Source organism: Pocillopora verrucosa, chromosome 7 (assembly GCF_036669915.1).
Source record: "Pocillopora verrucosa isolate sample1 chromosome 7, ASM3666991v2, whole genome shotgun sequence".
NCBI lineage: Eukaryota > Metazoa > Cnidaria > Anthozoa > Scleractinia > Pocilloporidae > Pocillopora > Pocillopora verrucosa.
Window position 1 is genome coordinate 4,325,626 of NC_089318.1, and position 21,850 is coordinate 4,347,475.

The 21,850-nt window shown below is 36.4% G+C and overlaps 3 protein-coding genes across 6 annotated transcripts; all 3 read left to right on the plus strand.

Moving 5' to 3' along the window:
• Positions 1-25: 25 nt before the first annotated feature.
• Positions 26-13,993, plus strand: LOC131789074 (adenylyltransferase and sulfurtransferase MOCS3). Of its 3 annotated transcripts, XR_010718112.1 has the most exons (17): positions 26-112; positions 297-441; positions 785-877; positions 1,352-1,472; positions 1,939-2,013; positions 2,685-2,726; positions 3,162-3,237; positions 3,683-3,791; positions 4,308-4,370; positions 5,063-5,226; positions 6,634-6,681; positions 7,341-7,440; positions 8,276-8,377; positions 10,225-10,373; positions 10,462-10,588; positions 12,305-12,344; positions 13,831-13,931. XR_010718112.1 is itself a non-coding variant. In XM_066169392.1 (16 exons), exons 1-16 carry the CDS (start codon positions 26-28, stop codon positions 13,842-13,844), a joined length of 1,428 nt encoding a protein of 475 aa, XP_066025489.1. In that variant the 3' UTR covers positions 13,845-13,993. The 3 variants fall into 3 exon arrangements, 2 of the variants coding, with proteins under 2 accessions (XP_066025489.1, XP_066025488.1); XM_066169392.1 differs by lacking the exon at positions 10,462-10,588 and having other exon boundaries at positions 13,831-13,993; XM_066169391.1 differs by lacking the exons at positions 10,225-10,373; positions 10,462-10,588; positions 12,305-12,344; positions 13,831-13,931 and adding an exon at positions 8,498-9,232.
• LOC131789119 (cofilin/actin-depolymerizing factor homolog) lies at positions 13,867-15,203 on the plus strand. The gene is made up of 2 exons (XM_059106192.2): positions 13,867-14,117; positions 15,038-15,203. The coding sequence occupies exons 1-2, from the start codon at positions 13,867-13,869 to the stop codon at positions 15,201-15,203; spliced, it is 417 nt and encodes a 138-aa protein (XP_058962175.1).
• Positions 15,204-17,644: 2,441 nt separating this feature from the next.
• Positions 17,645-21,626, plus strand: LOC131789136 (actin-depolymerizing factor 2). 2 transcript variants are annotated; one of them, XM_059106209.2, is made up of 4 exons: positions 17,645-17,745; positions 19,370-19,409; positions 19,970-20,256; positions 20,714-21,626. In XM_059106209.2, exons 2-4 carry the CDS (start codon positions 19,407-19,409, stop codon positions 20,877-20,879), a joined length of 456 nt encoding a protein of 151 aa, XP_058962192.1. In that variant the 5' UTR covers positions 17,645-17,745; positions 19,370-19,406; the 3' UTR covers positions 20,880-21,626. The 2 variants fall into 2 exon arrangements, with proteins under 2 accessions (XP_058962192.1, XP_058962190.1); XM_059106207.2 differs by lacking the exon at positions 17,645-17,745 and adding an exon at positions 18,937-19,026.
• The last annotated feature ends 224 nt before the right edge of the window (positions 21,627-21,850 follow it).

Genomic DNA, 21,850 nt, shown 5'->3' on the forward strand with positions numbered 1-21,850 from the left:
TACTAAATTGTTTGGTAGATTCAAAATGGCGGATGAGATAGAAGCTTTGCGGCGAGAGATTGAACGAAAATCTTTGGAACTCGAATCCTTGAAAAATTTGTTTGCACTCAAGGTTAGTTCCCTTTAAAATTACACCATAATGAAAGTTTTTGTAAATTTTATTGTTATTTTGCAATATAATCTCATTTTGAGTGTATCGTTTGTAAAAATATATTTATTGTAGAAACCAGCTGATTGGCGCTATGTTTATTTTCCTATTGACGTAGATCGAGTTTCTTTTCTATTTCCGTCTCTAGGAAAAAGAGTACAAGGTTTCAAACTCGCGTTCAGCTGCGTCAAATTCTCCAAATGTTGTAAAACCAGAGAAAAAAGAAAGGCTTACAAAAGATGAAATTTTACGCTACAGCAGACAGCTTATCTTGTCCGAGATTGGCGTGAAAGGTATGCAGTTTAATCCTTTAACTCTCAAGATCTCTTAAGTAATTTTCTTAACTGTCTGCCATACCGTTCTTTTGATGTTAGTTTGGAGAATTTGGTGATGGATCAACTCATAATCCCCTAACTGATATTTTTCTTTATTCTCCTCACTTGTCTGCTTGATATTGTATTCATATTGTAAGGAGAAATTTTGTCTTAGTCACTCTTAGGAGTTAAAGGTTTAAGTGTGGGAGCAATGAGAGAAAGAGACTACTTCCTTAGTTATGATAATTTTGTCCGAAACTTGGTGGGTTACTGATTTGTTAAATTTATTTCCTTTCTTTTTTATTGTGACTGTGTTCTTCAGGACAGATGAAGCTATGTAATGCTTCAGTGCTGGTAGTCGGAGCTGGAGGTCTTGGATGCCCTGTGGCACAATATTTAGCTGCTGCTGGAATAGGTATGACATTCAATAAGTTAAGGTATTAGGGAATTTGATAGAGTGGGGAAAAGAATCTAAGGAATGACACTTTTACATAATTATAAACACTCGTGAGTTAAAAAAATAGTCCTTTAATGTCTCATATTATTCTTTTGTCAAGTACAGTCCTTTCAGTTTTGTCTCAAAAACAGCCCCTATTGTAATGATGGAATCTAGCTTAAATGTTTCAGTTTTGTGTGTATATAAGCATAAACATGATACCAAAACATGATTAGATTGGGTGTCAGACATAACATGATCAGTCATCAAACAAATGTTTCAGTGTCATTTGATCACACTTAGATGCAAGCAACAGTATTTCCCTTTGTTTCAAATTCATTGCCATACATAGTCATACAAAAAAACAAATGAAAATGATAATTTGAACAAGGTCTTAAATTCATTGTCTTCTTTTTCTTGTGCAAAACTAAACCTTTTACTTATTTTGTGTAGGATGCATAGGTATTGTGGACTACGATACAGTTGAGATAAGCAATCTGCACAGACAAGTACTTCACACAGAGAGTAGAGTAAATACCTCAAAGGCAGAGTCTATAAAGATACAAATTCAGCAGTAAGTAAATTTGACATCTAAACGGTAAATAAAAATAATGACACAAATAATTTTTTAGTCATTTACACATCATCATCATCAAACAATTTCATTATCATGTTAAAATCCAAATCAATTTACACATCATCATCATCAAACAATTCCATTATCATGTTAAAATCCAAATCAATTTACACATCATCATCATCAAACAATTCCATTATCATGTTAAAATCCAAATCTGTCATGGCAGTATTAATACAGTATCAAGCAGACAAGTGATGAGAATAAAGAAAAAAATATCAAGTTGATCCAATACCAAATTCTCTGAATTAATATCATAAGAACTGTATGACAGACAGTAAGGAGAATTACTAATGAGATCTTGAGTGTAGAATTGATGTCCACTGAATAGGGATTAATCAAAACATGGGCCTGTTACTCTGTTTCATTACCCAAACATTGTTTTGACTTTTTTTGCTGTTAGGTTAAATTCCTCTGTCTCTTGCATTCCATACTCCACACAGCTTTCAAGTGGCAATGCGCTAGAGATAATTGAGAAATATCCTTTCACACAATGTACATGTATAGGCTGATATATAGGTATATATTACTTGTAAGGAGAGATGGCAAATTTTTTTTCTTTTTTTTGAGCTTATTGAAGAAACAGGGAAAGATGTTTTTGGTCTTTTCACGAGTGTGGGACAAGGAAAGAATTCTGAGTCCCCACAAGGAATTGAACCTCAGACCTTCAGATTCCTTGCTGAGTGGTGAGCAAGGGCCACTGTGAAGCTTGTACATGACACTCATCCTGCATACTGCAAGGATCAGCAGTGTTGTGCCCGAATAGTGTCATGTTTGCACATAGAATAAGAAAGATGGTAAACTTTGAGGTGTTCTTCATCTTGTTACGAGCATGGGACAAAGATTCCAGAGTGTTGATTCTGAAGGTTTAAGGTTCAATTAATTCCTCGTAGGGACTCACAATTTTTTCTTAATCTCACCCTTGTGACAAGACGAAAAACATCATTCAGTATATAACTGGTTAGTCATTTTAGCCCACTTATTTAAGTTTCTCCAGCCTACAAAGTACTTGCCTTGAATTTCAATACTTTGGTTAAGCTGAAAAAAGAAGTAATTTTAACCTTGTAACTAATAAAAAAGATTAGATACCATCCGGTTCATTCATCCAGAGAATAGCTATGAATATGTTTTGATCCTTAATTGGAAAACATATGATGTTGTGTTAGATGCAACAGACAATGTGGCCACAAGGTAAGGTTGTCTAGGCTCCAGTAGTAATTCCAATCAACAGCTTGTCAGTGATGGTAGAGTTAATTACGCAATAGTTAACTTGGTACAACTTGGTATGGTATGTGCTTGAAGTTCTATAGCTGTTTGATAAATTTGAAGAAAGTAACAACTTCTACCAGATAATTTTGGAAATTCCTATAGCCTGTTTGTTGAGTAATGTATGGATATTATAGGAAGATGCTACATGTTAATCACTTTTGGGAGTTGAAGGGTTAAAAAAATTAATGTTGCTGTTGACATGACATTAGGTAGGTAGGGTAAATAGTGTGGGTGTGGCACAGTGCCCTCTTCCCTCTGGAAAATCCCAGCTATACCCTTGTAGGGTCATTTGTAACTTAATTGTGATGCTGTCTTTTTGGAAAGACTTATAACTGGTCCTTGGTACTGTTTCACCAGATACCTCTTGAATGATGCATGTATCCTGGCTGGTAAACCATTAGTCTCTGGAAGTGCTCTAAGGTTTGAGGGACAGGTAAGATAAAGATCATTTTTTGGACCAAAACCTCAGTGAGAAGGGATTTTGATTTGTTCTGTCAGTCACAGGAATCAGATAATAAAGGTTGCCTTCACAGCTCTGTAAATATCCACCACAAGCCGCCTCTGCTCCGGAAGCGGCTGTTCAATATTAGCATGAATTGATTCAAACTCTTGTGGATATGTCAAACAGCTTGTCTACGAACAAGTTTAACTTAGTAAGGTGGCTTTTAATTTAAAAAAATTGCTGGGTTTAAAAATCAAAGATTTTGCTTGTTCTCATCAAAAGGTGCAAAAAGAAAGCATTAGCAAAATTTATTTTGTATACATGTACTAACAGCTATTGTTGAAATTACATTTACATTTACTATGTAATGAGAAAACTTTCCATTGGTATTTGAGAATTCTTATTTCGCAAGAAAATTATTTCATCTATGTTGTAGCTGACAGTTTATAACCATGATGGAGGTCCATGTTACCGCTGCTTATTTCCCAAACCTCCTCCACCAGAATCAGTTGGAAATTGTTCAGATAATGGAGTTCTGGGACCAGGTAAGATTATGTCAACAAAGCTTCTTATCTGTAGGAATTAGTGCAGATTTTCATCCTTACTGAACCCAGGTCAAAGCAGTCTGAGTGAGGACTAGCTGTTACTACTGCACAATCCCTCCTCACTTGCATGAAAAGTTTCTTTTTTTGTTAATGTATGTAAATAGTAAACCTCATCAATCTGTCATGGTCTGCATGACACCATCCAAATTGCATGGTGTCATGCATTCTTTGAGTTAGCCTATTAACTCCCAAATTTTGATTTTTAATTCTCCCCTGTAGCTATGACAGAATTCCTTGTAAATTAGTTACAAGAATTTGGTGATAGATCAAGATAATGACAACTTCTACCTGCTAAGTTTGAGTTTTCTCGTAACCTGTTTGCTGGATAATGTATGGACAATAAAGGAAGAGGATACATATAAATCACGTGTGGGACTTAAAGAGCTAATAACTACATCAGATACAGTATTAACAGTTATGTAACTTTGTTTCGTTTTATTTATTGATGTTTTGAAGTACCAGGAGTTATTGGAACATTACAAGCCTTAGAGGCAATAAAGATAATTGTTGGAATTAAATGTATCCTTTCATCAAGTTTGTCAGTTAGTATTTTTTTGTGAATTTATAAGGAAAGGTGTCTGAATGTTGAAATTATCATGACTAAAAAATGGAAATTAATTTGTTTAATTCCCCCCTCCACTGAAAAAAAAATACATGGATTTCTGCATAATTTTCACAATTCCTGGAAAAGGCAGTCATACTTCCATTCATTTCTGTAAGGTGGCTACATGCTCCAATTCTTACACTCAATAATGTAGCTGTTTTGATAGCCATTTTCATGAGTCAGAATACCTTTCACTTCCAAGATCTCATAATTAATTCTCCTTAATATTATCTGCTATACAATTCTGATGATTGGAGAATTTGGTATTGGATCATCTAGTTATCCCCTAATTGATATCACCTAAAATCCCCAAATTGATGTCACCAAATAATCCCCTTATTGATATCCACTGTTTGTTTGATATTGTATTGATTTTGCAAGGAGAAATTCTGTCTTGGTCACCCATGGTAATTAAGGGTTAATTAATTAATTAATGTTTTGCATATAGGAGAGAAAAAAAATTAGTATGGAGTTAGTAAGAATAACTGAATTGATTTAATGTTTAAATCTTAAGAAAACTTGAAGATAACCAAAAATGATTAATTGTATATAATTTAGTTAATATGTATTTTATATGTTTCCCTTAACTTTTGTACTCATAAAACAGCCTCTTATTCTCAGAAGATGTTGATTTATGATGCTCTGGATGGCAGATTTCTAACAATAAAATTACGTCCCAGGCAGTCAAACTGTGCCATTTGTGGAGACAATCCATCCATAATAAAATTAATGGATTATGAACTTTTTTGTGGAGCTTCAGCAACAGATAAGGTACAGTTTAGTAAGGACACTGTATTATAGAATGAAATAATTATTGTAACAGTTATGTTGACATTCATAGCAGTACCACCATAAGGAGCTCTTTTCAGTTGATTTCAATGCAGTTTTGGATCATTGTCAGCATCCTAGCAACTTCACACCTACCCCTCCCCTAATCCAACATTAACCTTGACTTTTTTTCAGTTGACTGTTGTTGGGTAACAGGGGAGGGGTAGATATGCAGGGGAGGGGTAGATATGCAGGGGAGGGGTAGATATTAGGATTGAATTTGTTATGATTTGTCTTGAAAACTTACACCATACTCTCTGAGCATTTGAATGCAATGCCAAAAGCTGATTACTTTGCAATATGTGTTTTCTCACACTTGAGGCTATAAAATTAATTTTTTTCCTCCTTTTCAATTACTTTGGGGCTTTAATTTGGCCCTGTTAGATATTTAGTTTTTCAGCCCTTTGCATTGTAACATCTGCATACACATTCTACACAACATATCCTATACAGTAAATGGTTTGAACCCAGGGGTAACATGTAACAGTGTAGTTTGATCATCCAGGTGAGTGTGGTCCTGAGAAGAACTGTTGTCGGTAATGGTGACCATTACCAACAACAGTCCTTCTCAGGACTACACTCACCCAGACAATCAAACTACACTATTACATATCCTATACACTTCCTATGGTTCTTATAAGGAGAATTTGTGTAACAATCAAGAGCATCTTGAGTTTGTAATCATTTCCTTTATTCTCATAACCATAATGTTTGATTTGGGCATGATACTTTAGGGAAAAATTAGATGCTTATCACTCTTAGAATACTTTTCTGTTTCACCCTTTACCTTGGAGTGACTGACATCAAATTTCTCCTTACAGTAATACTGCTGAATCATTCATTTAGATCATGAGAATGAAGGGAAAGATCACCAAGCTAAACAGCTTTGATTGTTAAATAAATTCTCCTTGTCAGTATCAAAGGAAAAGTGTAGATAATAGAATGGAGAATATGTATACTGACGTTTGGGTGAAAAGTGTTCAGTAGCATTACAGAGCAGAAAACAGATTGAAATGATTGTTCTGTTGTAATCCTATTTACCATTTGCTGTGTTCTCTCTGTTTTGCACCACAGTGCATTGCATTACAAATCTCATTTAGCCCTTTAACTCCTAGAAGTGACTAACATATAACTTCTTCCCATACTATCCAACATTATCCAGCCAACAGGTCACAAGAATACTCAAACTTCTCAGGTTGAAGTTATTATCTTAATCTAACAGCAAATTCTCATAACTTTTTTCAAGAAAATGTGTAGCAGCAAGAGGGGAGACTTAACAATCAGATCTTGGGCGTTAAATGGTGAACTTAAAAGTTTGTTATCTTCTCTGACATGAGTTTATTTTTTTAGACCCCTTCTTTGGAAATTCTGCAGAAACAACAAAGAATTTCTGTACAGGTAAAGTCAACCTCAGCTCAAACTTGAAACTTAACCCTCTGCAACCTAACACCAATATACTCAATATCCATATTGTTTCCCCATACATTTCCTTAGATGGTAATAAGGAGAATTTGTTTAACAGTCAAGAGTTTCTCTATTTGGTGATAATTTCCTTTACAATGTGCAATTTAGGGGTGTTATTGTAAGGAGAAATTAGATGCTAGTCACTCTCAACGGTCAAAGCGACAATATCAGAGCAGTGACTCACAAATTAATCAGTCTAGGGAGTTGCTGCCAATAACTCTTCTTTTAGATTGACTAACCCCTGAGTTTCAAATAAAGTTAAGAGAATCTTACTCAACACTGAATTCCAATAATGTATCGTAAAACGGACGGGTAACTTTTGAAGTAGTTTACGAGCAGGCCCTCGCGTGTCTCTCCGCCCGGGGGAAGATTTGAGGCGAGTCGGGGAAAGGTTTACCGGGGATTTGGCACTAATAACTCATTATTAGTGCTAGGCACCTTGCAGAACTAAAGACGGGTGGCGTTGTTTTAAGTCTCATACTTTCTTACGGGCTAAGAAACGCTTTTGCGGAAGCGCTGATAACGAAGACTAGCTCGCGGGCAGGAATTGAGTCAACAAATTCGCCGAGGAAAATTTTTTTCTTCTTCCTCAGGAATATAAGCGGTTTATTGACGAGTGCAGCCCTCATATTCTTCTGGACGTAAGGGAACCTGTGGAGTTAGAAATTTGTTCACTTCCAGTGGAGTCGCTTAGTATCCAAAGATATATTTTTTAAAAAATTTTATCGAGTAGAAATTTGTTTTTGTTTTGTTTTCAAGAATCATGGCTTACAAAAAGTAGTTTCAACGCAGAATCATCGCAGTTATAAGATAACCGTCTAAGCAACATTTAAAAGGTAAAGTAGCCCACTCAGCCGGAACTTATCACGGTATCTCTACTCACCCCTGGATGGGATACTAGTCCATCGCAAGGTTACCCCCCTCAGTATTTCATTTCCTCGGCAAGGTGAAAATTCGCCGATACCCATTAAGTGTTTTCCCCAGAAAACACAACATAGTGATCCGGCCAAGGACCCGTTTCACAAAGGTCCCGTAAGTTAACTGGTCCGTAGAGCTAAAATGTTTTCATTCAAGATGGGGTTTAAAAGGTTTTGAAAATTATACAATAAAACTGTTCGGTAGAGAAACAAAATGGACTGGTTAGAGTGCCAAAACTTGCTTCTCTGTTCTCTTTAAAATTTGATTTTAAAGTTACCGGAACTTTTGAGAAACGGGTTCTGCAAGTCTTGACCCTCAGTTCAGCGCATTAAACCTCTACATTTTAACATCAGTATGCATATTCTCCGTACTGTTCTTTATACATTTCCAAAGGTGCTGACAAAGAGAATTTGTGTAACAATCAACAGCTTTTTTTTTAAGTTGGTGATCATTTCCTTTACGTTTATGACCTTGGTGTTTGATTCAGGGGTGATACTGCAAGGGTAAATTAGATGCTTGTCACTCTTAGGGGGTCAGAGGGTGAAACCTGAGGCCACCGCTTCTCCACAGATTTAAAATATAGCATTTCTTAATTGAAATAACTTGGAAGATATTCCCTTGAGAGTTCTCCATTCCCCTGACCAACAAGATGTGCTAATGCAAGCGATATTGAACCTGGCTGACAACGAGAAAAAACTATCTACGGTAAATGGTAGGTTCACAATATTTATTGTGCTGAAATTTAGCCGATGAACGATTTTTGAAACTCTCTTTTTAGTCCAGTCAGATGGTTCAACTGTGTGTTCGCTTTTTTTTTCTGGTTAAAATGCAGTTTATGTACTTTGCAAACAAGGCAATGATTCACAAAAAGCTGTCAAGTTATTAAGAGAAACTATGTTAGACGGAAACACGAATAAACTGTTGCGCAGTGAAGATGACTTTCTTCAGTATGAAAACAAGCAAGCGGTTCCATACGCAAGCACGCAAGTGGATGTTGTGTTTAAAGACATTGCTGGCGGACTCTATGCATGGGCTAAGCATATAGATGACAACTTTCCAGTGTACTAATAAGACAAAGTAGTGTCGACTATCGAGGACAGCTGGTGAAAATCCCAGATGACATAGTTAATGATGCTTAGGTTGTTAGTTTGCCATCAGGCCTCCATGATTAATGAGGACCCCCATACTTTTCATGTGAAGCGTGATTGATTTGATTCTTGAATTGTAATTAAAGATTATAAGATCTCTTCATGTCAATGAGAACGAATTTTTTTTTATTCAAACATGACCCCTGAATTAAGCGCTGACTCAAACGTGAACCATTTTATTTCACGTGATGAATTTTCTGGCTACTATATTGTTTTGAATATGCGCGTATTTTAACAAGGGTTTTGACGGGAGATGGGCTTCATATGAATCGCTGGAAGTCTTGAAACAGACCACTAACGGATCTTGAACAAATAAGATAAGACATTACGACATCTAATTAAGACATCTTCTGTCGCGTAAGACTGACCAAGACTGTAAAAGTAAAATATTATTCCAACGTGATTGTCTTGAATTTTGCGTGAATTTTGCGTGAACGTGAGAGTCTTGGATATTATTCTTGATGCATGAAAAAACCGAATATTTTTACGTGATCAAGTTTTACTGATGGGTATAGGGGACACTTTTTAAGTAGTAAATCACGTGCGTTTCTCCGCCCGCGGAGAAGACTAGAGACGAGTCGGGGACAGTTTTGCCAGGGATCTGATTTTTTACGTGCACGACTCCTCACCGATTTCTCGCCGCGAGCGAAGAAAAGCTCGAGCTGAAGCGCCTGTAATTGGGGCCTGCTCGTAGGCTATTAGGCTGGGAGTTTCCTGACCTTGCAGATAGTTTCATGTAAGATGCACGCAGGTGCTGCGACTGAATAAATTTATGAGAAGTATCTGTTTGTAACTTCAAGTGCGAGGTTGTCATATCTAACTCCTAATGAGTCATCATGTTCTAAATCTCCTTGTAGGAACGGTCGTGCTTATTCAACATTACATCCCTCAGTTAGTACGTGCGCTAGGATTAGTCAATTCAGCGGGCCGTAGTTCTGCCCTTAAAGTTCAAAAGTTTGTTTGAATTGAAATCTTACCCCTTTGTTTGATATGAGATCTGATAAATTGTTCACTAACCTCGTTTTCTCGGTCTGAACTGTAAGATAGTAAACCTCGATTTTTCCTGCTGGGAAATTTTTAAATTTAAAGTGTTTCGAATGATGACAATCCCCCTCGACCGAAACAAACCAGCAGTAAAGCAATTCTTTAAGAAGCAAGGAGAACGCCCATAGTCGAAAGAAAAGCAAGTTAAATGAATTCTTGGCAAGCTTGGCTCCAAAACAGGCCACTCCATCTAGATCATACAAGAAACAGGCAAATGGGATTCCAAGAGAGCTAAGAGAACATTTATTTAAACTGTTCGAGGTTACTTCGGCCTCATGCAATAGATGCAATTTATGCCTATGCCTGTACGCATTGCAGACCTATTTTTCAGTTGCACTCAGACCAGAATTATTTGTCTTTACGTCAGTTGGAACGTCAGTCACCTGTCACCACCTTCTTGGGGCGTGGTGTTTCTGTACCGCTGACCCATTCAAGAGTATTCTACGCATTTCCTTACATCTTTGCCGTCGGACCGAAGCGTGCTTGACACAAGAAATTGTACCATCGAAACCCAAGGTAAGAACCGCTTTTTAAAGATAAATATGAAACAGATTTTATGTCATTGTTACCTCAAACGATAGATTTCCCTCTTTTGTCGTTAAAGGTAGGACAAAAGTGGTGGATCGAAGTGAAACTCTCTAAGACTGCAAATAAGATGGCTTGAGTTTGGTGGGTGGTAACACGCCAAAACAATACGATCTAGTTCGAAACTAAAAGGCAACGAAAAAACGGTCAGTTTCAACGACAAAAATTAGTTATATCGTGTGAACGTTGATTTGGTAGGACCCTCTTTTTTCGGATAAGAAGATATGCATCACACTGAAGCTTTTATATTGAAATCTGCGAATAGATTTGTGGTGAAGCTTCGCTGTAGCCTGCGCTTTCTCAACCGTAAAATTTCTTCTTAAAAGTGCGGAAAGTGGAAATTACATTCATTCACAGCTGGTGGAAAAGACACAAGCTTCTAGAGCTAGAAATGTGGAGCCTTGAGTTTCAGTGAAAATTTATTTCGTCGCGAAGTATCGTTAATATTCCTTCGAATCTGGTCTGTTTCTCTTTGCATGTCACGCAACTCAACGGTATATCGGGACGGCTTTTCGTACTCTTTACGATTAAGAAGTTGTCTTTCAACCAAGTAACTGTGACAGAGGATAGCACCAAGCGAATTTGAATGACCCTCTGATAGAGGAAATGATAAGTGTCGCCTCGTTGAACTGGAAATTATGCGAGGGTTCTTCAGCTTTGCAACGCCGGCATGAGACGGGAACAACTTTGTGCCCAAATATGGTAATGTTAAGAACAGATAATATATTACGCCTATTCTACGCGAAAACGGAAATTTAAACCACGTCCAACTTTCAAGATTTCTTTCCTGGTGAGCGCGGTCGATTTCTCTTTAACCTCTCTTTGCGGTTCTTGAATACAGTATCATTAAATTTCACAAAAGCCTCGAGAAAAGGCTATACAGGCACAAACAGTTGTACTTTAAAACCAAAATTTTTTGTGTTGAACGATGAAATTTACGGTAGTCTCTTGGTTTATAACATAAGCGTTGAACGCGAATTATAATTTTCCACAAGTGTATTTTTCTGTAAGAAATAACTGATTTATTTTCTGTGAATTTACTAATTATTTTCTACAAGCCTACCAATTATTCTGATTTAATATATTATGAATCATATACACGAGGTTTCACGAAGTTTGAATTATGTGCGCACTTTTTTAAGTCATGGGGAACCGCATACCTTTTCCTTCTATGGCTGCTGCTTATGAGTATTTCTTGTTGGTAAACTTGAGCATTGTCAAGTAATGTAACACTCTGCTGTAAATTTGAGTGTATACTTGCGTTTGTTGCTGAACGTTTGAACCAGTTTTCAACTATCCAACAAGCTACATCATCATGTTGAATATCAACAATATAATTTCATTTTCCTGTTGTCATATTTATTCCTTACATGGAATTACTCTGAATTAAAAGTCTTACACGGTTATTACTAAATTAAGCATCAATCTGCTGAGCTTGCATGTTCACAGATGTACATAGGGCAGTTGATTTCTGTCTTGTTGCAAATTGTTAAATTGACTATTAGCTGAAGACGGAAAATTTTATTTCTGGTATGATGAATTTTATTACCGTGACTGATAATATCTTCACCTAGTTATTTCTAAAATTTAGCCTTTTGTTTTAACTCTGTCTTAATTCTGTAGCGCATGGGATTTAATGATATTACAGCTTAATGAAACAAGTAGCTTTGTAGTGTGTTTTAGAGACAGATGCATCTGTAATTCATGTTAATAGTGGTTGTTTTATCAACATTTTTTTTTTTTATCCCAAACCCCCATATGTAATGTACCAGTGTTTATATTTACCATCCCAGCTATGATGAAGTTTACAATTGCACTTGCCTATTCATCAATAATGTTTCCTTTTGCTATTTGTTGTTCAGGACCTTATCTCCGAAGAGAAATTCCTAAGCTGTCATCATGGTAAGTGAAAGATAATGCAATTCATGAATGACACAAGCATACTCGCCAAAAAAGAACACCTAGTACTCTGATTAGGAGTAAAACATGCAACCATCAGTTAGGAAGAAAGGAATTTCTGACACATTTTGTAAAACATTAAGTAGTAAACATGAAATAGGCAAAAAGAGGAAAGTTGGGTAAAATCTGAGAGAAAGCTTAGGTCAAAGAAATCAAAGTTAGACTTTTCTTCTTCTCTAGCTTGCTGTGCCTACTTTTCCTTTTTCATCCTGAATTTTTAAATTCAGGAATTTAATCCTGAATTTTATCCCCCGAATTTTTAATGAGACTTGCCAGGAAGTTTGATGTTGCTTTTCATTGGTTGGTGATGTCAGATTTTGATGAAACTTGACCAAGATATTTGTCAGATATTAAAAACCAAAGTGGGAGAAGCTTTCAGAAAATTAACATTTTATTCATGTAACATTCCAGCACATTAATGCAACCAAAATATTTCCTTTTGTCCAAGTTCAATATAGATTTTCTTAGGGACTAAGAGAAAAATGTCTCCATCTGTTAGTTAGCCCATCGTCTGCAGAGTGATATTGTTCACTTTGTTTGGATTTAACTTGGGAGGCTGGTTACTCAGTTAAGCAAACAGTGCCAGATTTGTGTTTCAAGACCAAAACTGCTAAAACTTCTGTCATTTTCAGAATTTAGACTTTGAAAGTTTCTCAGTGACATAAGGTTTTCCTTGGTATCTGTTAAAAAAGCTTACAGAGAATCATTTTTTCTGTAAGGTACTCTATTTTGTTGATCATCCCTTAGTATCTGTGACCTGAGAATAAGTTTGGGAGTTTCACTTTTTCATGAAGCCTCGATATTGACATCCTTGGAAAAGAGTACTGTTTCCCTCTGCTTCACCCTTTAAAGTCCCTGTACATTCAAATTTTCATTCAACTTTGGGTAACTTGAGAGTAGCAAGTTTTTCTGAAGGAGTACTTGAGCAGGGAACAGAATTAGAAAATTTAATGTATGTCATGTTACTTTTTTAAGACATGTGAGGATGAGGCTGGTAACTGGTTTGCACATGCCTACCAGTAGAAAGACTGTTAAAATTTTTAATATGTTCAGAATCTAGGCATTAGAAGCTTCTTAGTGATACCTATTTCTTCAATGCTTTATTTTCTAAAGTAGCACACAGAGGGCAATTTTTTCAAGATGCACCCTCTTTTGTTGATGGACCCTTAGTGTCTGTGACCTGGGAATAATTTTGGGAGTTTCATTTTCCCTGGAGCTTTAATTGTGAGATTGTGGAAAAGTGGTCATTCACTATGGCTTCTTGTAAGTCTCATTTGTACATAAAAAATTTTTGTTCAAATTTGGACAACTTGCAGGAGTCAGATTTTTCTCAGTAACAAAGTACTTGCAGTATTATTGATTAGGGAAGGAGCATTTGAGCAAGGTGCAGAGTTATAAAACTAATGTGTGCCATATTATTTTTTTAAAGTCCTCAGGTATTAAATTGGACGAATGCTGCAAGAATATGTTCTCTTTAGTCAAGGACAAGCACGAACATGCATGGGCCATCATGAAGATTGAAGATAAACAGGCAGTTGTGGTTAAGGAGACTCATGGCAAACTAGAATCCAGAACTGATGTAGAAAAAAACAGGAAACTCTTCGGCGAGATGTTGCAGAAGGTTGAGGAACTGGGAGGGCCCTGTTACATCCTCTTTGACTTAGTTTATGAACAGAGCAGTGGTAGTTCCAAAGATAAACCAATTTACATATATTGGTAGGTGACTGGGCTGGTTTTTTTATTTTATTGTCATAAGAAAGAGAGAAGCTACAGTAGGTTATTGGATAGTGCTCTTCACTAAGGGTTTCAAAAAGTCATTCAAGGCCCTGGCCACATTGTTGTGCTGTGTTGCTGGGCAAGCCAATAAACTTTTAAAGTTCCTCTCTGTGACTAGGAGTATTTTTGGTACTGGGAAATTTCAGAGGAGCCTAACAGAATGCTCAAGTGTACAATTAACAATAGTCTAGGGCGTGAAATTAACTTTTTTATCTGATAGCCACTTGGCTCCTAAATTCTTCAAAGTGGTAGCCAATTCAAAAAAAGTTGGTCGCCATTTTCAAAGACAAACAAAATCTTTCTTTACGCTGTCAGCGTTCTAGATAGACCCTCCAAAATTAAGTTAGGGAAAAGATCTTTAACGTGCTACAAAGTGGACACTAGGATGTATGATATACAACGTTCAGGCTCATCTAAATCCAAGATGGCGTCTAGTTATCGATCGAGATGCATGTGCTACGTTTTGGGAACAAACTTAACGAGGAAGTTTGCCGCGGATTTATCTTTGCAAATTTATTTAATTCACTATATCTCTTGGTAAGGGTATGATGAAACGTTGTAGTTGCCAATTTGGCGACTAACTTTCAGGATTTGGTCGCCAAAGTGAAAAATTTAGTCGCATTGGCACCTGTATTAGGCGCAATTTCACGCCCTGTTAAGTCTCTATTTTGGACAAAAGTAAACAAAGATATGTCTCTGCAGACATCATTTGTTTTGAGAAGTGAGCAGTTTTCTAAGAGATTTGATGCTCTGCATTAACCTGCTACAGCTTTGGGTTGAGTTTCCATATGAACCAATCAGTTTTCACTAACCATTAAATTTATGGTTCTGTTTAAATTAATGGATGACTTTTCTTTCAGGTGCGATGATGACACGGTTGGAGTAAAGGAAAAGATGATGTATGCTGCAACTAATAATGAATTGAAGAAGCAATGTGATGGATTCGCACCATACGAATTGCATGATAAAGATGATTTCAATTTCAAATTTGTTTCTGACGATTTGAAAGGAAAGGACAGGCAATAACTTGTTGCTGTCAAAATAAGAACAGTACCTTTACCAACCACTTTGTGATCTCAGTTTTGGATGAATCAGTATAAATAACAAGCCCGCTACAGCTGTTAGATCTCGTCAGCAAAGAGGTTATTTCAAATAAAGTATGATGAGTGTAGTTGCTGCATGTATAATCTAGTTTTGTTCTCTCACTGCAATGTATTTACGGGAAAAAGGTTAATAAATGACAAATTTCACTAGTTTGGGAATGTTCCTGTAATGAGCAGTTGACATTCACAGCTTAATATATAAATAATGCCCCTGTATGAGTTTTCTGTTATAAATAGTTTACCCAGTTTAACACTTCCTGACTTGCTTTGTCTTAATTGGCTAGTCAATTGAACAGAAAATATTTTAGATGCCAGCAATCAGATTTCAAAAATTGACATTTTGGCTTTGAAATTCTCCATCTTTGTCATGACTTAGAAATAGTTCAGCATCCTTAGTTTATTGTAATCACAGCTAAGATGAACAAACGAGGAAACCTGCCTTCAATCTTAATTCAGACATTGAAATACATTGATTTATGTTTAAGCTGCAACACTGCAGCTGTAGAAATGTCAAAGGAGAGATATTGACCTGCTTGCATCTTGGAAATCGCGGCATCTGTCAAGAGATACCAATGGAAAACTGGGGTATATGCCTCTAAGAACTGTATGTCAGCACCTGGCAGTATTTCAGTCTTATTTTCAGTGCCTCTGATATTTTTGGTTTGTTGTTTTTTTCATCAAAGATCTTATGAAACAATCAATTTGAAACTTGAACTCTAACACAGGTAACATACAAGCATTTCACTGTTGTCTATGTCTGGGGAGGTTGAGAATTTTAACCTTACCGGGGTGGGTGGGGGGTTTGCACTAAAAGTGTGAAGTCTCTCCAGCATAATACATGCATTTTAGAGGAGGAGCTAATGTTCACACAAGTCATCATTCGTTAGCAAATAGTGTAGAAGGACAATTCTTTGACTCTAGAACAAAGCTTTCAAGTGAAAAATGCAACAACAGCACCAAAAAAACTTTGCCCCTCAAAAGTTCCATTGCCCATGGGAATGTCTAGGGAAGGATGTTGACTCTTTGAATTAAAACACATTAGCACTCTCATGTACAACAATTTTATTGAGATTTAGTTGAGAACAGACAGTCTTAAATGGTGTTTATGAACAGGGCCTTACCTTTATGGTAAGCATCAGGTTGAGGTGAATGATTCTCTACATCGCCTTCCTGACCACAAATCAATTCTTCAAAGTACCTCATTTTTTAGAGTATAGAAATTGTTCTATAATAAAATGACATTTTAACCTTTACAAGAACTACTTCTGTACGATAACACAAACAAACTGAGCTTGCGACAATTTAAGTTGATTGGTTACTTAAGGAGTTAAATAGAGAAGAAATGGGTGGAAAAGAAGACAATTGTTCATGTTCCAATTATTTTCTACATGTGAAGATAAATTGATTTGATTGTAACTAGATTTGGTACTGTAGCCTTGAAAAAACAAGACTTAAAAATGATAACTGACTGACCCAATCATTATTGGAGTCGCAGTAGCTAGGAAACAACTTGTGCCAAAGATTGAAAAGGAATTTTACAATTGTTTGATGAAACGAGTGTAAGTGTAAAAAAGTGTTGGAGATGGTACTCTACAATAGATAGTGCAGAACTGAGCTGCAATTATGCCAGGCTTAAACTCCTTGACATTTTTCTTATTGGGGCCTCTCTCCATCCCAGGAGTATAAATGGGTCCAGTAAATTGTCAGGGAAGCCTAATACTAGGGGTAGCCTTGTGGTGGACTGGCATCCCATCCAGGGGGTAGTAGTGATGCTCGTGGTCCCTTTATGCTAAGGAAACCTAGATAAACTCTGGCTGGGTATAGACTACCTGGCTCAATTGCAGACCTCCAATCTCCTTTGCCAACCAAACACCGTCTTTTCTGATTTAAATCTTAAAATACTTTGGATTTATAGGACTAATTACTTTAAAGAGGGTGCTGGGGAAAATAACCAAACTGAATGAAAAATACTGTGTTTACTTGAAATCTAAATGAATTCATTTCAGTCAATCAAAACTGAATCTCTAACAATCATTAGACTGAAAAGTTACTGCAACTAGGGGAAGATGTTTTATTCATGTTGTTCCTGTGTTTCTTCAGGAGTGAGCTATGTCAAGTAACATACGACTTGGAGCCAGAAGGCAATAAATGGAAATCATATATCTTTTCTCAAATCAATCTAAAATATTGATAACTGTACTGTGATGTTAATGATTTAATTCCCATAACTGACCAAGACAGAATTTCTCCTTTCAATATTATTGATACAATATCAAGCACACCGTGACAAGTGATGAGAATTGTAAAAAGAAATATCAATTAGGGAATTATTAGAGGATCAAATTCCCAATTATCCAAGCTAGCATCATAAGAACTGTATGACAGACAGCAAGGAGAATTATCGAGGAGATTGTGGGAGTGCCATGTAAGGGTTAACGATGATAAAAATAATTTTAACAATGAAGGTATGTTAATAGTACCTTTGTTTTTTGCTATCTTACTTTTTTTTCCCTCGGGATCAAAATATTTCAAAACAAAGCTTGAAGACGCTATTAGTGTCGTTTATGCTGGTGGTGTGTGTACATGCACTGACGCAGAGGGAATTTCGCTTTAAACAACAAGCATGAAGAAATCACTGCATTGAACAATACGTTTACTTGTCAGCAGTGCTTGATCCGTTTAGAGGTGAAGCGAATGGGAAGGGAATAGGAGTACAAACTGGAGAACTACTAGCGTTTACATACAATAGGTTTAAAGTAATTCAGAGAATAAAAATAATCTTATGCTATGTAAAAGAGACTCATCATAATCAACGATGTGAGTGCAGAGTTTGAACTCTCGCATATCTTGAAAAACTTTCAGAGCAAAAAATGTAGAGCTGGAAATATGTGCCTTAAGTTTGAATGTACATTCATTTCGTCCCGAAGAACCATAATACTGTTGGGTTGCGTGACATGAATAGAGATAGATATTTAAAGTTCGAGAAATATTGAAAATCTTGTCTCTATGCATGTCACGCAACTCAAAGATTTGTTTGGACGGCTTTGAGAACGCTTTACGAATAAGAAGTCGTCTTTCAACTAAGTGATTGCGACAAGGCACAGTATCAGGTGAATTTGAATTACCTTTGCATGAAGAAAGTGATGGCAGACGCTTTGTTAGACTGGAAATCTACCTCCGTAACGCCGACGCAAGAAAGGGACGATATCGTGCCCAAATATGGTAATGTTTAAGACAGCCGCGAATACAGAGATTTTTGAAAACTAATTCCCAGATCCTGTTGAGCGCGGTCGATTTATTTCAGTAACTACTGACGTAATTTCGATTATATACTCACATTTGTCCGTGACAGTTTGAAAAACTTTGAATTATGCAAAAACCATGATTTCATATTCCGGTTTTTTTATTCATTTCTTGTATAGTATAACTCTGAAGAGAACACAATCTTTTGAGGCGATGAAAAAAATAAAAGCATCACTTTGGGAGCTTCCATGTCCTACAGAAAAAAAATGTATTTAATTTCGATCCTTCTTGTCGTAATTATGCTGTTATAGTATTGATTCCTATTATGGCATTAATTCCTTATATGGTTGACTTCTGAAGTTAAAACCATCTCTTATTTTTAAAAAGTTGTGACTCACAAAAATATCACTTTGCTGAGCTTGCATGTTAAAAGATGTATATAGTGCATTTGATTTCTGTCTTATCATAATTTTGTGAAAGCCAAGCTGCAGCAGATTTCGCAGGTAAATTTTATTTCTGGTTTGATGACTTAAAATACTGGAGGTAGAAATTTATTTCCCTAGTTTTTACTAGCATTTAGCTTTATTATTATGTTCTCTCTTAATTTTTTTCACGTGGGATTTAACTGTGTTACAAAAGCTGTTGCAGAAAAAAAGTGTTAAAGTGTTGCAGAAGCTTTGAAGTTTGTTTTGAAAAACAGATGCATGAGTAATTCGTCTGAAGAGCGGTCATTTTATCATTTTATTTTGACTATTTTTATCCCAAACCCTTCAAGTATCAGTCTTCCTAATTTACCTTTCCTACTCTGACTATGTTACTATTGTATACTTACCTTTCTTTGTTCAGGACCTTATTTTGGAAGTTAAATTCGTCAGTTGAAATCATGGTAAGTGTTGGCAATCCAGTAGAACCCCGCTAGCTCGAACCACTTTCAAAGGGGAAAAATGGTGCTATGCTCTTGGGGTGTTGAGTGACGAGATTGGGGTTGAATTTCAATTATCCTGTTAATAATTAATAGGGAATAATATCTTAATCATTCTTTTACAATCGACAATAATTTTTGTATTTTCAGTTTGTTTTATAAGAGCTTTTTTTCGTTTAGTTTGGGAAGTAAAGCTGTTTACGGGCGGCCCGGGCGATCTACTTCACCGAGTTCAATTTGGCTGATAGTAAATAACTGAAAAAAAGTGGGAAAAAATCTAGTCGAAATCGCACTTTGTTCGAGTTAGCAAGGAGTTCGGTTTAGCCGTGTTTCGAAAAAGTGGAGTTTTGCTGTAGTTTTAGCTCTAAATGATCCCCAATTAACCGAGTGGCCCAGGGCACTCTATGCTTTTGCAGTACAGTGTTATTTATGATGGGTTCTGAATGATTAGTTTACTTCCTTTCTAACTTTCAACCATCCAAAATCCTAACTGAAGTTAATAGGTGTGCCCTTTTTTCTTGAAGGCCTCAGGTATCAAATTGGACGAAAGCTGTAAGAAAATGTTCTCTTTGGTCAAAGACAAGCATGAACACGCATGGGCCATCATGAAGATTGACAATGATAAAGAAGTTGTTCTTACGAAACAACATGGCAAACTTGTATCCAACACTGATTTAGAGGAAAATGAAAGACTCTTTGAAGCCATGAAGGGGAAAGTTGCAGAACTGGACGGGCCATGTTACATCCTGTTCGATTTTGTCTACCAACAGAAGAGTGGTGCTACCAAAGATAAACCAATTTACATCTATTGGTAGGTGACCAGACAGCTTTAATGTTTACTTTAACTTTTTTTATGTAAGGGGGGGAGGGGAAGAGGGAAGGTGCAGAGGCGTATTGGATAGGGTTTTGAAAGGTCGGGATTAAGGCATGTTGTTGTGCTGTGTCGTTGGGTAAGAAACTTGACTTTCAAATTTCCAGTCTATCTGCCCAAGAGAACATGTGGGTAATGAAGCCTAACAAAATGCTGAGGTGTAAATACACGATAGACTCAATTTGACGCAATGTAAGCACGGACATTTTTTTTCGCGGATATAATTTGTTCTGAGAAATGAACAGTTTTCCATGAGCTCCGATGCCATGCAATAACTTGCAACAGCTTTCGCTTGAGCTCCCATTGCGGCCAATCAGTTTTCACAAACCATTTAATCTACGGGTCTGGTTAAATGACTGGATGAATGCATTGAATGATTCTTTTTTTTCTTTTTAAGGTGTGATGATGACTGCGTTGGAGTAAAGGAAAAGATGAAATATGCTGCAACTAATTCTGAGTTGAAGAAGCAGTGCAATGGATTTGAGACATTTGAATTCCACGATAAAGATGACTTCTGTTTCCAAAAGATTTCTAATGAATTGAAAGCAAAAGACAGGCAATAACTTGCTGCTGTCACAAAGAGAACAGCACCTTCACTTGCCACTTTTTTATCTCAGTTTCGATAACTCAGTTTAACATTAAGAAGCACTACGGCTGGTAGATCACGTTAAGAAAGAAGTTTTTTGTAATAGAATATATGATGAGTGCAGTTGCTGCATTTATGATCTAGTTTTGTTCTTACACTGCAATGTATTTATTGGGATGCAAGTTAATAAGTGACAAATTTCACTGGTATAAGCATGTTTCTGTGATGAACAGAATTGTTAAATGTTTCGTTATCCAGGGTGTTTATTGAGAAATTTGGCAGTGTCAATTAATGGAAGATTCTATTCTGTGTACAATTCAAACTCTTACCAGTAAGGCCATTTGAATTTAGCTCCAGAATTATGCAAAGTCACAAGACAAATCTACAATCTCCTTTGCCTACCAAACGACCCTCAATTGTGCTTTCAGTCGTAAAAAATTTAAGGTTTACAGGACTAACTGCTTGGTTGTAGTGAAAAAGAAGACCCCCGAAAACTAAGACCTAAGACCCGAAAGGAAGACCCGAAAACAAAGACCCGAAAGTGACATTTTATGACAGGAAGCTCGCGTCAGGTCAAAATTTAATCTCTAAAATTTATTAGACTCAAATTCATACTGTAACTAGTATCAAGGAGCTGCTGATTTATCTTACTGGTTGTTCCGAGCTGCATTCCTTCAGAAGTGAGCAAATTTTGTCAAGTAACGTAAGGCCTGATGCTCGAAGAAAATCGATCAAAATTAAACTAATATTTTTTGATATTCTTTTCTCAAATTAACCAATAACATTAAGGATAATAATATTCTGATGCTAACAATAACTGAAATAATTTCAATAGTGAAGGTACTATGTGGATACAGTTCTTAGAACCTTATGTAAAGACTTCTTTAATTGCCTTTAGATGGATCAAAATATTTCAAAACAAAGCTAAAATTGTAATTTGCCGCTTCA

Coding starts and splice junctions, on each gene's coding strand:
- LOC131789074 (XM_066169391.1), top strand. CDS start 26: ATGGCGGATGAGATAGAAGCTTTGCGGCGAGAGATTGAACGAAAATCT. Junction 4,371..5,062: donor GATAATTGTTGGAATTAAAT/GTATCCTTTCAT, acceptor CTCATAAAACAG/CCTCTTATTCTCAGAAGATG. Junction 6,682..7,340: donor AACAAAGAATTTCTGTACAG/GTAAAGTCAACC, acceptor CTTCTTCCTCAG/GAATATAAGCGGTTTATTGA.
- LOC131789119 (XM_059106192.2), top strand. CDS start 13,867: ATGTTCTCTTTAGTCAAGGACAAGCACGAACATGCATGGGCCATCATG. Junction 14,118..15,037: donor AAACCAATTTACATATATTG/GTAGGTGACTGG, acceptor CTTTTCTTTCAG/GTGCGATGATGACACGGTTG.
- LOC131789136 (XM_059106209.2), top strand. Junction 20,257..20,713: donor AAACCAATTTACATCTATTG/GTAGGTGACCAG, acceptor TTTCTTTTTAAG/GTGTGATGATGACTGCGTTG.